This window comes from Mytilus trossulus, chromosome 9, assembly GCF_036588685.1.
Source record: "Mytilus trossulus isolate FHL-02 chromosome 9, PNRI_Mtr1.1.1.hap1, whole genome shotgun sequence".
NCBI classification, from domain to species: Eukaryota; Metazoa; Mollusca; class Bivalvia; order Mytilida; family Mytilidae; genus Mytilus; species Mytilus trossulus.
The window spans coordinates 3,449,478-3,467,147 of record NC_086381.1 but is presented as its reverse complement, the minus strand read 5'-3'; the positions used below and the strand labels follow the sequence as shown (position 1 = coordinate 3,467,147).

At 31.9% G+C, this 17,670-nt stretch overlaps 1 protein-coding gene across 1 annotated transcript; it reads right to left on the bottom strand.

Moving 5' to 3' along the window:
- Positions 1 to 246: 246 nt before the first annotated feature.
- On the bottom strand, positions 247 to 11,776 carry LOC134683581 (uncharacterized). The gene is made up of 5 exons (XM_063542887.1): positions 11,628 to 11,776; positions 7,070 to 7,159; positions 4,850 to 4,926; positions 1,195 to 1,365; positions 247 to 395 (listed from the first exon to the last, which is right to left on the bottom strand). The coding sequence occupies exons 1-5, from the start codon at positions 11,708 to 11,710 to the stop codon at positions 247 to 249; spliced, it is 570 nt and encodes a 189-aa protein (XP_063398957.1). The 5' UTR covers positions 11,711 to 11,776.
- Between the last annotated feature and the right edge of the window lie 5,894 nt (positions 11,777 to 17,670).

Here is a 17,670-nt window from a genome sequence, read left to right as displayed (position 1 = left end):
TATTAACAAGAACTATGTTGATGGTGATGTCTTGATGAAAAACTCAATTACAAGCAAATGTCAAAATCCAAATATAAGTCAAACTTAACAATTACTTCATGGTAATTATACATTAGCATGTATTTAATGGTAATAAAACATAAGCATGTATTTAATGGTAATTAAACTCTTTGGTTTAGTGGTACTCTAATCACCATCTGAAAACTGAAGAAAAACCAGCTTTTGAGGTGACTAAGAGGAATAACTCTACTTACTTTGACATTTTGTATTATCAAGATGTCTCGTGTAAGCTCTCCAATATGCGTTTGGTTGTATTTCCCCATCACACCATTCACAGACCTGATTGCTAGAGGTGGTACATCTTCTGTAGTTACAATGATCAATGGTCCCACATACTGTACAAACATAAGAATGCATCAATGATTTAATTATATTTTATCTGCCAGTAAAGGCTTTCTTAATGTAACAATCAAAACTTAGAAAATTGTTGTTAGTCCTTCTGGATAGATTTGATTGGTGTAATTGTATTAAGGTAGTACAAATGTGCCAAACATCTTGACTAAAATTAATTTAGCTTGTTTAATTCTCAATAATTTTATTTGACCCTTTAAATATTTTTAAAAAAAACACACACTTTATCAGAAAATTTTCTTTGGGTAGTTTTACAAATACTAATTTTGATCATTGAGAAGCTTGATACTATATAAATTTGTAATTATTAAATGTTTTGAAAATTGTGTATTTCATAACAATTTCTAATTTGATATTTGTTTAAATGTGACTGATATGTGTTTGTATGATTATTTTGTAATTGTTTGTTATTTCATAGTATTTCATGAGGGCCTCAGGGAAGATAAGTGTTATAGCTAACTGTTTAACCCTCTTTTAAGTTAAAGACTTATTATAATTGATATTTCCTTAACAATAGAATGTGATTTAATGTTCAGCTGATATCAGAGTTATCTCCCTGTAGTACCACCTTAATAATCAAGTGATACTTACAGCGACAATATGGACCATCCGAATAGAATCCATTATTATGTTACTTACAGCGACAATATGGACCATCCGAATAGAATCCATTATTATGATACTTACAGCGACAATATGGACCATCCAAATAGAATCTATTATTATGTTTCTTACAGCGACAATATGCACCATCCGAATAGAATCCATTATTATGATACTTACAGCGACAATATGGACCATCGGCATAGAATCCCTGAGTGCAGTCAGTACAAACATTTGGAGATGAACAACTTCCTCCACTGTGATAGACATTTCCTAGTTTTGTTATCTGATAGTCAGAAGAATATTTAATATCACAAGCATCATTAAGATCCGTTCTTCCGTCACAAATTGCTAAAAAGTAATTAGAAAGAGATTATTCAGTGACATTAAAAATAATAAAAGTCTAACAGGCACACTTCATAAACTTTCCATATTTAAACTATCTTGGACTTCCTATTTCTCTAATTTTTGTACTATTTATACATTTCCTGAACGGTGTGAGAAAAATATTTCTCCTCCCTAGTGAAAACCCTGTTCTTGGCAAATGATTAGTCGAAATTTGATTATGACATCTAAACGTTTTTATTTTCTTCTGAATTTTCCTATTGTGACATCATGAACTAGAGGCTCCAAAGAGCCTGTGTCGCTCACCTTGGTCTATGTGAATATTAAAGAAAGGAAGCAGATGGATTCATGACAAAATTGTGTTTTGGTGATGGTGATGTGTTTGTAAATCTTACTTTACTAGTCTTGCTGCTTACATTTATCTCTATCTATAATGAACTTGGCCCAGTAGTTTCAGTGGAAAATGTTAATAAAAATTTACAGATTTTATGAAAATTGTTAAAAATTGACTATAAAGGACAATAACTCCTTAGGGGGTCAATTGACCATTTCGGTCATGTCGACTTATTTGTAAATCTTACTTTGCTGAACATAATTGCTGTTTACAGTTGATCTCTATCTATAATAAAATTTAAGATAACCAAAAACAGCAAAATTTCCTTAAAATTACCGATTCAGGGGCAGCAACCCAACAATGGGTTGTCAGATTCATCTGAAAATTATAGGGCAGATAGATCTTGATCTGATTAATAATTTTACCACGTGTTGGATTTGCTCTAAATGCTTTGGTTTTTGAGTTATAAGCCAAAAGCTGCATTTTACCCCTATGTTCTATTTTTAGCTGTGGCGGCCATCTTGATTTGAAATTCGAGTCACCGGACACATTTTTAAAACTAGATACCCCAAAGATGATTATTGCCAAGTCTGGATTAATTTGGCCCAGTAGTTTCAGAGGAGAAGATTTTTGTAAAAGATAACAAAGATTTACGAAAAATGGTTAAAAATTGACTATAAAGGGCAATAACTCCTAAACGGGTCAACTGACCATTTCGGTCATGTTGACTTATTTGTAAATCCTACTTTGCTTAACATTATTGCTGTTTACAGTTTATCTCTATCTATAATAATATTCAAGATAATAACCAAAAACTGCAAAATTTCCACAAAATTACCAATTCAGGGGCAGCAACCCAACAACAGGTTGACCGATTCATCTGAAAATTTCAGGGCAGATAGATCTTGACCTGATAAACATTTTTACCCCATGTCCGATTTCCTCTAAATGCTTTGGTTTTTGAGTTATAATCCAAAAACTGCATTTTACCCCTATGTTCTATTTTTAGCTGTGGCGGCCATCTTGATTTGATAGTCGGGTCACCGGACACATTTTTAAAACTAAATACCCCAAAGATGATTATTGCCAAGTCTGGATTAATTTGGCCCAGTAGTTTCAGAGGAGAAGATTTTTGTAAAAGATAACAAAGATTTACGAAAAATGGTTAAAAATTGACTATAAAGGGCAATAACTCCTAAACGGGTCAACTGACCATTTCGGTCATGTTGACTTATTTGTAAATCCTACTTTGCTAAACATTATTGCTGTTTACAGTTTATCTCTATCTATAACAATATTCAAGATAATAACCAAAAACTGCAAAATTTCCACAAAATTACCAATTCAGGGGCAGCAACCCAACAACGGGTTGACCGATTCATCTGAAAATTTCAGGGCAGATAGATCTTGACCTGATAAACATTTTTACCCCATGTCAGATTTCCTCTAAATGCTTTGGTTTTTGAGTTATAAGCCAAAAACTGCATTTTACCCCTATGTTCTATTTTTAGCCGTGGCGGCCATCTTGGTTGGTTGACCGGGTCACGCCACACATTTTTTAAACTAGATACCCCAATGATGATTGTGGCCAAGTTTGGTTCAATTTGGCCCAGTAGTTTCAGAGGAGAAGATTTTTGTAAAAGTTAACAACGACGACGGACGCCGGACGACGGACGACGACGGACGCCGGACGCAAAGTGATGGGAAAAGCTCACTTGGCCCTTCGGGCCAGGTGAGCTAAAAAGGCCGACAATGCCTGATGAAGTCACATATAAAGAACACAAGTTTCTGAAAATCTTTGAAAAAGAACGATAAAAAACATTAGAGAAACAGATTCCTACACTATAACTCGTGTATTATGATATTTCACCACTCTCGTGCCTTGAATAATAAAATTTAACTGTCTCGAGTGGAGAAATATTGTAATACATCACTTGTTGCAGTGTAAGAATCTATATATCTCTCAAATGAACAGATCTATAGTCCCATAAGGACAGTTAACGTTGTTATGAACTATAGAGATAAACTATTGATTTGATGTGTTTTCTATTATTTCATTTATAGAAACACATTTCTCTAATTCTTTGTCAATTTATCCTTTTCTGCATAGAATTGTATAAAAACAAAATAATCAACTTGTGGTTTGATTCTACTCTAGCTGTTTTTCATTGGTTAAAATCCGATTATGACGACAAATTTTCTTGCTTTCCTCTGAATTTCCTATTGTGACGGCATGAAAAAAGACAACCATGCCTGATGACATCACATAGAAAGAACACATCTTTTTGCAGATTACTCGAAAATAAATAAAAAAAATTTGCCTGCTTATTATTTGAACATCATTAGAGAAACAGATTCCACCACCAAATCTCAAGTAATACAATATTTATCAACTTATAATCAACATGTCAATTTTAAATATTCAAAACGCTCAGCAAGACTCGCCTTTCAAATTTGAAAATTTAACTGTCTCGAGTGGATTAATCTAATATGGTACATTACACTCAATGCTGTAGTAGAATCTATATTTATATATCTAATAACATCCAAAAAGTACTATATCACACCAATACCGTTCCATTCAAATGTACAAGATATTCATGACATGAAGTAAAAGAAAAATTTAAAAATAATCCCTAAAATGAAAATTAAGCCTTAATCATGATAATATTCTTTCACATTATATATTTTTAAATCTACATGTATATGGAAAATCCATATCAAATCATGCAATTTAAATGAAGCAAAGTTGACCTCAGGCGGATTGATTGATTATTTAATTGATTGTTGTTTAATGCCAATGTCTGACGGGCATGAGGACCTTGCAAGATACGCACATACCAAATATAGTTATCCTATCTTATAAGCTTTTAAGAAGTAAGCTAAAGCCGCCGCTGTCCCTGCCAGATCACTATCCCTATGTCGAGCTTTCTGCAATAAAAGTCACAGGCTGGACAAAATTGCCTGGCTTTCAAATGTTTTGAGCTGAGGTTTTAAACTGATAAAAAAAAAATGTTGAAAAGCACATTGGAAGCACATTATTTATAAAAGATTTATCTTTCTTTAAACAATCAATACAAAGTATGATTCATATACCTTCAAACTTGATACTAATGCAAAAAAAAATTTAAGTGTCAAATTTTTTAATATACATACCAAAATCACAATCTGATGAAAAAAAGTACTGCTGGGCCCAACCTGTTTCACATCTTAAACTGTACATGTATTCTGACCTGTAAAAAGTTAAATTACTGGATTGAGCAACCTTACTAAATACAAAAATATGAAAAAAAATATAATGTTCTTCAAAATATTCAAATTGAATTAAAGGTGAGTTATAATATATATATAAAATTATACCATCATACAAAATAATCAAGTTTTATCTAATTCTTAAAAGCCTTAAGGATTTATCCTTTTCCTGACCTGTTGATATTTTTTTTTATTTAATCAATATGTGATTTGTTTGTTTTCAGTTCTTTGTTGGTCAAATTCAATAATGTCGAATTTCCTTGCTTTTTTTTTCTTCTGAATTTACAATTGTGACGCAATGAAAAGGTGACCTTGTCCATGATGTCACATAGAAAGATCAAGTCTATTTGCTGATCATTTGAAAAGGATTGAATTTGTATGCATATCGTTTAAAAAATCATTAGAGAAACAGAAAATCTTGTGCAATACTATACATATCTGTTCCAGACCTTATGAGTATTTGGACTGTATGCGTACTTTTTCAAAATATTCATACGGTCTGAACGTACGTGTATGGTCTGACTAATATCAAGAAGTTGGTAAAGTTTATTAGACACAAATGCATATTACAGATCAACATAACTTAACTCTCAAATTAATGTAAAAAAGTTCAATTGTAATTGAAATAAAAACTTTATATTATAACTATTTAAAAAAATTACGCTATTCAACTCTGTTAATGCAAATGCAAAGGAACATGCATGAACTGCAAACATGTACATTTCTAAATGTAAAAAATATTACGTAACTTGTTATAGCAAGTGTCATCTTGGGCGAGTGTACCAAAATAGGATTCCGATATACAATTAAACAAATGTAATTGTAATAATAACAATTTGTAAAACTAAAAATATGGATTGTAAAAATTGTTTAAATATAATCCACATGATCCAATCACATTATATGGTCAGCTTGTACTGGACAATATGTGTATACTCATACGATCCTACCGTAGGAGTATATATGTTCCAGACCATATGAGTATTTGGACCATACGCGTATGGTCATGACCATATGCGTATACTCATATGGTCCGACCATACGCTGGTCCGACCGTACGCGTATGGTCGGACCATATGAGTATTATACTCGTTTGGTTATTAACGGGCCAGACCATATGAGTATTTGGACCATACAGGTATTTTTCAAATATACAATAAACAATTACAAATTAGTTTACAAAATTTTTTTACATTTCAAAAGCTACATAAACATTGAATATAGATGCCACAGTCAGTTGATCTTAGTTTTCATCGCTAATTGTATTCGTGTATGCTTTTGTTTACTTAGAAAGACATTCACACGGTACCATACATGTACTTTTCCTGCAATTGCTTGTTTTGGCTGCATGCGGTGATATCGACTCGAACAATTCCGATGTGTCTACGGTGTTTTTAAGAAACTCTAGATCTCTAATATCGTAAAATGAATATCACAGATCAAATTGAGTAAAGGCAGTGGCTATTTCATGCCTCTTTTAAGATGCTATTTTACCGGTCTTATAATTAAGATTAAAATAGAAGTATAGAAATATAGAAATATAGAAATAAAGAATAGAAAAAAATAAAGAAACATACACTTTTAATATTTTACTTATCAAAACTGTCTTAAAAATATAATGATCATTTAAAAATATCATGATCCTTCCCGGTGATGTCACCTACTTTAAACAATAAAATTCCTTTTACAATATATTCATTTGATTTTGACATCTTCTTATAATTGTACTTACAAATAGTAAGTAATATTAACTGTGGTTTTTTTTATTATACAATAAAATGACATTTTAGTGACGTAACAACCAGAAGGGTCACACTTATGAAGAGTTTTTAAAAGTATACGTGTTGATTACCCCGACCATACGCGTACGGTCCGACCATACGTGTATGGTCCAGATACTCATATGGTCCGGAACATATATACATATACGGTCTAAAAACTCATATGGTCTGGAACATAATCCACTCTGGACATTTAAATTTTATCGAGTGGATAAATATCATATTACACACAATACAGTGGTAGAATCTATATTCCTCAATGGTAAAACAAATTATGAAACAGAGTCTTGATACAGAAGTTTTAAAGAGGTCTACTTTGGTTCAGTATTAATCACAAACTTACACATATTTTGTACAACGACCCCATTTCCAAAAACTACATTTCCGCGTTGTTTTTCTCTTTTCATACCATGAATCTTTCTTGACATTGTTTCTGCAAAAAATAATAAATATTTATAAAATTGTGTAAGATAAATGTTAATTTGACCATTTTAGCGATCTCATTAAACTCCGACGTTATGATAGGCTACACTCCTCTATGTTGGTGACACTAGCAGCTTTCCTATAGGTTGTTGAGTATTGCAACCACACTAACAACTGATTTTAAGGAGATTGCGCCCAAGAAGAAATAAATGCTTACTCTAGTCCAGAAGCAGAGTATATATTTTGCTTTCAATTTTTAAAATTTTTCAAAACAGAATTAGACAGAAATTTGCATTATAAAAAGTCAGGACAGGAGTTTTGAGAAAAAAAATGGCAAAGGTTGGAAAACTTTGCCAAAAAAAGGACAAGTTCACAAATAATGCAAAAAAGGTGGGTTCAGTTGCTAGTTCCCCAAAGCAAGTTAATCTATATATAGTTGACATGTTGATATACATAGATGACAAGTTATAAATATTTAAGTTCAGGATTCAATATCAGCAGTAGTAAACAACACAAGTTCATTTAAAAATGTAAATAAATACAACTGACCAATATCAACAATTATACGGATAAAAACAACTGACCAACATCAACAATTATACGGATAATTCAATTATATAAAAGCAATTATACAGTTTTACCTTTAAAAATATATTTTGACTTTAAATAATATGACTTATTTCTCTCATTGTCATTATCCTCAATTCTTTGTCACATAATAATCAAAGTATTTTTTAATTAAAAAATAATTCATGGAAGCCATATATTATCGGAAATTTACACATGGCCTGGGCTGTGATATTCAAATTTTCTCAAGCTTATTTCTTTCACAAATTTAAGAAAAATATTTCACCAAAATCATTATATTTTATGCTTATTGTTGATATTTTAGTTCATTCTCAAACAATTCTTTCACCATCGATTATGTACCCTTGTGTTGCTTCAATGCTAAACATATGAGATCATATGAAAATTTTATAGAAAATCCACAGCCTTAATCCTTGTTCTATCATATTTGGCAATTTGATGACCGATAGATATAGGATTATATTGCATGCAGTGCTAGCATTAATTTCCTTAAAACAAGTTTATTAATGTAGTTATTGGTTAGAACAAATAAAAATATGGACCAAAATAAGTGCACCTTTTAGGTGCGCCCACCTTTAATTACTCTGCACCAGGTGTTTTGGAATTTACAGGTTGGTTAGAACTTTTTGTAAAAAATAAACACTAGCACATCATAGAAAAGCAAGTGAGTAATCTATGTTTCAAATTTTATAACAAAAATCTCTTTATTAAAGGCTGTGGAGTTTCTATAAAAATTTTGGTTTATTTGCCACAAAATACTCTTTTTCTAATAAATGCAATGCAACAGTAAATAATAATGCTTTGCATCAAGTTTCCCCCTAGTATATGTTCAAAATGGCCTGTCTCTATTATTCATTATATCTGTAGTTTTGATACAATTGATGTTTGAAAATTCGTACAAAAATGACTACAGAAGGGTACATAAACCTTAAGGGTTTCATCAGGAAATGTACATTTCATTGTGTTGTATATTGCTCCGCCTGCATATGATATGGGGCCTTTTTATAAGAAGAGAAAGTTTCCCAATATTTAAAAAAAATAATAAAATTTTAAACAACAATTGAACATGTTTTTTTAGATTGCAGTAATAAAGACAATAATAGTGCATTGACTTGACATATCAATATCGGAGGCATTTACCAGTACATGTCGTACATACATACATGTCTATATCCACTGGCACTGTCACTGCTCTCTTTGTATTATTTGTATGTTTTGTTTACAACATTACCATGAGAATTTTTAAATGCTTATAGTATAGTGACTGCTTTAAATTAATAGCGCAATCTAATTAAAATTAAATCCTTTAATGTATAACATTTTCTAGGCATAGCACTGTAGTTGACAAATACCTAACAAATCAAACAATCGGACTGCAGTCACTATCACAGTTATACAATCTAATTAAAATCAAATCCTTTAATTGCTCCTGTTCTGATATGTCGCGACATATCAGAACAGGAGGCGAGCAATTACAGGATTTAATTTTAATTAGATTGATTACTACTGGGGATTACTAGCGCTAATAAAATTTACCTTCAATACAAAGGATCCGATTTGGAAAGGGGAAGGTAATTACATTATGGTGCTTTTATCTGCCATTTAAATCACTGGCTTTTGATATCATGTTAACTTATGTCTTATAGCTCTTACTTAATTTTCCCCGTGGACATGACCGATTAGGTCTTATAACTTTTATTTCAACTTATAACCTCCGTCAAATGATTCATTAACTTTGTAAATCACGGGTTATTCTATTTTTTGTAAATATTTATATAACGGTATTACAGTTTAAAGTCTGGATGGTAACTTGTATTTTTTTCAATGATTTTCTAAAATGTGCAGAAGAAAGGACAAAAAATAAGAAAAGCAACTTAATATTTAAGAATAACGCGGTACTGAAATATAAAGATAGTATGGTGGCCGGTTAAGGCCATTTCGCGTTTTCGCCCTTAATATTCTCTAGGGCGAAAACCCGATATCGCGAAGTCGAAAACGTGAAAAAAGCGAAGTCGGAAACGCTAAAACACAGTCAAAATCGCGAAATCGGAAAAAAATAATATTTCGCGATTTCTATGAATATGTAAGAATCTTAACATACCTGGTCAGGTAATTTGATACCTTCTATATTATATATACCGACTCCCAAACACATTTAAGGGTCAGGTAATTTGATACCTCCTATATTATATATACCGACTCCCAAACACATTTAAGGGTCTACTTGAGTGATAGCTCCTATATTATATATACCGACTCCCAAACACATTTAAGGGTCTACTTGAGTGATAGCTCCTATATTATATATACCGACTCCCAAACACATTTAAGGGTCTACTTGAGTGATAGCTCCTATATTATATATACCGACTCCCAAACACATTTAAGGGTCTACTTGAGTGATAGCTCCTATATTATATATACCGACTCCCAAACACATTTAAGGGTCTACTTGAGTGATAGCTCCTATATTATAAATACCGACTCCCAAACACATTTAAGGGTCTACTTGAGTGATACCTCCCATATTATATATACCGACTCCGAAACACATTTAAGGGTCTACTTGAGTGATACCTCCTATATTATATATACCGACTCCCAGACACATGTAAGGGTCTACTTGAGTGATAGCTCCTATATTATATATACCGACTCCCAGACACATGTAAGGGTCAACTTGAGTGATAGCTCCTATATTATATATACCGACTCCCAAACACATTTAAGGGTCTACTTGAGTGATACCTCCTATATGATTGCCAATGAGACAACTATCCACAAAAGACCAAAATGACACAGACATTAACAACTATAGGTCACCGTACGGCCTTCAACAATGAGCAAAGCCCATATCGCGTAGTCAGCTATAAAAGGCCCGATAAGACAATGTAAAACAATTCAAACGAGAAAACTAACAACCTTATTTAAGTAAAAAAAATAACGAAAAACAAACATGTTACACACAAACAAACGACAACCACTGAACTTACAGGCTCCCGACTTGGGACAGACACACACACAAACAATGTGGCCAGTGGCGGATCCAGAGGGGGGGTTCCGGGGGTCCGCACCCCCCCTTTATTTTGGCCGATCAATGCATTTGAATCGGGATAATTTTGCACCCCCCTGCACCCCCCCCTTTGCCCTGGGCTAGCACCCCCCCTTTCGAAAATTCCTGCATCCGCCACTGGTGGCGGGGTTAAACATGTCGGCGGGACCCCAACCCTCCCCAACCCGGGACAGTGGCACAGCTGAACAACATAAAAACGAACTATAAAAATCAGTCGAATAAGGCTTAACTCATCAGATGGACAAAAATAGTTTACTTGATCATAGTTGTGTTATCAATATTTTTCTCGACACGAACGCGTATTAGATATTTTTTTTTAGATTTTATTTGGTTGAAATAAAGTGCAAATTTATGAACAGCAAACAAAACAAACATACAATGTACTTGGCACGTGTTTATATCATCAGAAAATTAAAAAATCCCACAAAAACATATAAATAAATAAAAATATTTGTTCTTCTTTTATCAGTACCAAGTTGATTAAAATTTGCTTTAAACCGTAGTTTTGTGTAAAATGTGATTTACTGGTGAAAACCCTAAGTGATGAATACTTATAGCCATGCATTGTATTTGATATGTATAAAAAATGCACGAATTTCTGTTCTTCTCGTGGATACCAAATTTCGTTTCGTGACGACGCGTTATATCTTCAAATTATAATTAATATAAGAAGTGGATTATAAATAATTTGCTTAAAATCATTTACTTAATGTGCTATATGTTAAAAACTGTACAAAACAAAAATAATAAAGAAAAATACAAGACCATTTGTATCCCAAAAATAATGAATGAAGGACATAAAGTGACCAGTACTTACCCTCCGTCTCGTAAGTAAATCCCAAGTGCGTAGAATTGGGAAAATAATGAAAGAAAAAGCAGAAAACACAATATTTCCCTCATATCTTATTAAATGACTGAATTTTAAATATGTTTGAAATAGGTATTGTCACTCATGCTTGTCTAAAGGACGTAACAGTACGAAAGGATAGTTTGTTTTTATCTGGTTATGGTTCAATTGTTATTATAAAATTATCAATACTATACTTTAAAATTCAGAATAATAAAATTGACATTTAAGTAAAAACATCTTAAACTCAGTAAATCTAATTAAATCAATGACACGGTTTATATATGAATTAGTTTTTGCTACAATAAAAAATAAAAAAAATGTGATTTTTTATTAATAAATCGTTTATACTGGATCTTTGTCTTTTCGATCATTCTAATTAGCAAAAAGTGTTGTTCAATAAACGATGACATGGTAGGTATAGTGTCTGACTAGCATTATGATTTTCGAGTGAATTGTTCGTTTTTTTTCTAATATGTTGGAGTGAATATGACAAAAAAAATATAACCTTTCTGACAAGAAGCTTCGTTTTTTTTGTAAACTTGAAAAAGTTAAATTTAGCCTAACAATGTTGTTATAACAAAATACAGAATAATACCATTTTAAAAACCAACACAACTTCTTGTATTTCTGATATTGACGGTCAGTTATTGATAAATATACTGAACAAAGCAAGACAAGACAAGACAAGACAAGACAAATACTTTATTAGAGTCTCACCTCAAAATTGACATACATTAATAAAATCACAATAATATTTAAAACAACATGAGCCAGTCTCTTAAAAAAGTTAAATTTAGCCTAACAATGTTGTTATAACAAAATACAGAATAATACCATTTTAAAAACCAACACAACTTCTTGTATTTCTGATATTGACGGTCAGTTATTGATAAATATACTGAACAAAGCAAGACAAGACAAGACAAGACAAGACAAATACTTTATTAGAGTCTCACCTCAAAATTGACATACATTAATAAAATCACAATAATATTTAAAACAACATGAGCCAGTCTCTTAAAAGAGTTATGAGAGACTATAAAATTTCTACAAAACACATTATTATCATCTACAATTATATAAAATACCTTTTCTTTTTAATAATACATCATAGCAGATTTTGGCTAAAAAGTAACACACATTTTCATCAGTGAATACAAATTTGAATTTATCATCATCAGACAAATTAACAAAATCACAATTAAAAGAGCTAGCATGTTTTAATAAATTAGCTCGTAAATCTGCATATACTGGGCAGTTAATTAACACATGTTTCTCATCTTCAATAATGTTATTTTTCTTACATTGCTCACTAAAACATAATCTATTGTCAACCATAATGCCTTCATATCGACCAGTTTCTATTCTCAGAGGTACAACACCACATCTAAATTTAGCATATGCACTCTTATATTTTCCAGGCATATTAATACATACATATTTTTCTCTATTAAAACATTGCTTAAACATTCTATACGTTCGCAATTTACTTCTTTCATTGTACATTAAGTCAAAGTACCACTTCTCTTTATAGCTACAAAAAATTTCATGTTCAATTTGTTTAATTGTATTTTTATCAATAGAAAAATCAGTATTAAATAAAAACTCCATATCCATTTCTTTAAATTTCACATTGACTCTATAATTCCAAATTTTAAATTTACTATTACAGCATTTTATTAACTCTACAATGAGACATTTTAGTAAGTCTCGACCATAAATAACCTTATCGCATGTTTTGTCACTCGAAAAAAAAAGATCTACAATGGAAAAAAAGTGGAATGATTTACTAAAACATCACGATCCTGGTCTGACAGTATACCTACCGTGGAATAGCTTTCGTTGGACATACAGTTAGAAATAAATATGGTACAAAATATTGCCTTTCCTGTAAACACTTCAAAATGAGTAAAATTAGTTTAAATGTTCGCAATATGAGAACATTACTGGAGGAATAGGTTTCATTTATATTTGTACTGACTGCATAGCTCCCCTGTCAATTAACCGAATACATGTATGTGCGCAGCTGAGAAGTGCAGAAAACATTTCAAAGGAATCATTTGGTGTGGAGATTAAAACTTCAGAAATCAAGTTGCTGAGCATATTAAAACGGATCCCATGGTTAACATTGAAAAATAATAGACCGAGAAAACTGCAAATACAGAAATCGAGACGTTATTTTCGTTAAATTGTATAATTTTTCAATTAAAATTCTATTTACGGATAACATATTTATCTTATTTTTTAGGACTGCACATACACGACTTTTACATAGACTATTAGATATATGACAATATCTCTATATTGAAAGTTCACGTGACAAAAGCAGATTGGTGTACTTTAAAACTTATATATGAAAAATAAGTATATCCTATTAAGAAATGGTAATATTACGATCTTTAGATATGAAGCAAAGATTAAAACTTTTTAAATCTCAGTTTCACAAGCTTCTTAAGCAATCATCTCGATAAATAAGTAGCATACGCATCGTGTATTCTAATGTATATTTCTGATACATCAGTTGTACAAACTGTTTCTTTAAAACGAGCGATTGGTATTTAGAAGAGTGACTTTTGTTTTTATTGTTCTAGGCCATCGGTTTTGTCACTGGATAATAACACAACAGTCGATGAAAGCTTACGATTGGTATAATAAAAATCGCATATAACAACAGGTAAATGTATAGTGTAGCTATGTTGTGATTGTACACTATTGTTTCGGGTAAGGGTGAAGGTTGGCATTGGTACACAATAAAACGTTTAAACCCGCTGCATTTGTTTGCATCTGTCCCAAGTCAGGAACCTGATGTTCAGTAGTTGTCGTTTTTGATGTGGTTCATAAGTGTTTCTCGTTTCACGTTTTTTTTTCAATAAAGATTCGTTGGGTTCCCGGCTTGAATGGTTTTACACTAGTATTTTTGGAGCCCTTTATAGCTTACTGTTCGGTGTAAGCCAAAGCTCCGTTTGAAGACCGTAACTTGACCATAATGGTTTTTCTTCTAGCTTGGATGGAGAGTTGTCTCATTGGCACTCATACCACATCTTCTAATGTCTATAAATTATTCTAGTAAAAAAATATGTATGATACCTTTCTACCTAAAACTATGGAGTTGTGGTACGTTTTTGATTGATTAAACAATTCCAGACATCGGCTCAATACTGTAGGAATGTCGATTTTCTAATGAAACATTAATAAATTTTCTTAATTTAGACTGATGACCTATGTTCAAAAATACTGGCAACAGAAGAGAAGTGCACAGAACTGGGTAAAATGAATCCATTTCAAATGTATACACGATTTTCAACGTTGTGACTTAATATGAACAATCTCATAGATCATTTTATAATTTTGATATACGTCTGAGTATGTTGAGAATTTAAGTGAGATTTGACAGCTAATGTCCCTTTAAATAGAGGTAATTTAAGCTACAAATCGGATTGAGTTAGAAGTTAACATGGTCCATTTAATTACACGTCATTTCAGTGTTTATTTGATACTGTTTATACCAGTTGTCTGATTATAGTTGTACCACATCTTAACCGGATCTTATTTAATTCGGTTCGTTCCACATCACGGAAATAGAACTTTTAATGGTCTGTTTTATATAGATGACGTTCGTGCTTCATTATATTTGTCATTGTTTGACGATTGACGTTTTAATTCATTATAAATATGACTGGAACATATACACACCCGTCATTCGGTTAATTGAACATGAGTCCGTTAATTAAACAACAACTGCATTGACAGAAATCTTAATGAGAAAATAAAAGAATGTTGATCTTACATCAAGTAAATTATTAACCAATCTAATGTGTAAATACAGTTTTAGACGACGGAAGACAACATGGTTCTTTCAAAACACATTTAACTCCCGAACATGCGCCAATCTTTAATTCTCTTACGTTAGATTCGTAGCTATAGTTATTGACATAGGAAGAATTAAAAGATATAAAAATCTGTAAAGACTGTTAAGGTACGACTTGAAGGATACATTATCTATCCAAACTGTACTAATGATGTACATCAACAGTCATTTAACTTAACAGTTCTACCAGTGCTTCGAAGATGATGACCAGAACCTGTTAATTTCTGTGTGATTTGGCCTCTTGTTGAAAGTTGTCTAATTGGTTAGAATAACACGTCTCCTTATTTTCATATGAGATGTTTACTGTAGGCTGCCTATGTATTATCAAGGCAGAAATGTTTACTGTAGGCTACCTATGTATTATCAATGCTGAAGTGTTTACTGTAGGCTGTCTATGTATTATCAATGCTGAAGTGTTTACTGTAGGCTGCCTATGTATTATCAATGCTGAAGTGTTTACTGTAGCTTGTCTATATATTATCAATGCTGAAGTGTTTACTGTAGGCTGTCTATATGATATCAAGGCAGATATGTTAATTATAGACTGCCTATGTATTATCAATGCTGAAATGTTTACTGTAGGCTGCCCATGTATTATCAATGCTGAAGTGTTTACTGTAGGCTACCAATGTATTATCAATGCTGAAGTGTTTACTGTAGGCTGTCTATATATTATCAAGGCATATATGTTAATTATAGACTTCCTATGTATTATTAATGCTGAAATGTTTACTGTAGGCTGCCCATGTATTAAATTAATGGTTGAATGTTAACTGTAGACTGCCCATGTATTATTAATACTGCTAAAATGTTTACTGTAGGCTGACTATGTATTATTAATGCTGCTGCAACGTTTACTGTAGGCTGCCTATATATTATCAATGTTGCTGAAATGTTTAGTGTAGAATTCCTATGTATTATCAATGCTGAAATACTTACTGTAGGCTGTCTATGTGTACCAATGCTGTTGAAATGTTTACTGTAGGATGCCGATGTATTATCATTTCTGAAATACTTATTGTAGGTTGCTTATATGTTATAAATGCTGTTGAAATGTTTAATATAGAATTCCTATGTATTATCAATACTGAAATGTTTACTGTAGGCTGTCTATGTGTTATCAATACTGTTGAAATGTTTACTGTAGGATGCCGATGTATTATCAATGCTGAAATACTTACTGTAGGTTGCTTATGTCTTATAAATGCTGCTGAAATGTTTACTGTATAATTCCTATGTATTATCAATGCTGAAATGTTTACTGTAGGCTACCAATGTATTACCAATGCTGAAATGTTTGTTGTAGGATGCCGATGTATTATCAATGCTGAAATGTTAACTGAAGGCTGCCTATGCATTATCAATGCAAAAATGTTAACTGTAGGATGCGTATGTATGATCAATGCTGAAATGTTAACTGTATGATGCCAACGTATTAAATTAATGGTGAAATGTTTATTGTAGGCTGCCAATGTATTATCAATGCTGAAATATTAACTGTATGATGCCTATGTATTATCAATGCTGAAATGTTTAATGTAGGATGCCGATGTTTTATCAATGCTGAAATGTTAACTGTAGATGCCGATGTATTATCAATGCTGAAATGTTAACTGAATGCTGCTCATGCATTATCAATGCAACAATGTAAATTATAGACTGCCTATGTATTATCAATGCTGAAATGTTTACTGTAGGCTGCCCATGTATTAAATTAATGGTGGAATGTTAACTGTAAACTGCCCATGTATTATTAATACTGCTGAAATGTTTACTGTTAGCTGACTATGTATTATCAATGCTGCTGAAACGTTTACTGTAGGCTGTCTATATATTATCAATGTTTCTGAAATGTTTAGTGTAGAATTCCTATGTATTATCAATTCTGAAATACTTACTGTAGGCTCTCTATGTGTTATCAAATGCTGTTAAAATGTTTACTGTAGGATGCCGATGTATTATCAATGCTGAAATACTTACTGTAGGTTGCTTATGTCTTACAAATACTGCTGAAATGTTTACTATAGAATTCCTATGTATTATCAATGCTGAAATGTTTACTGTAGGCTACCAATGTATTACCAATGCTGAAATATTTACTGTAGGCTACCAATGTATTATCAATGCTGAAATGTTTGATGT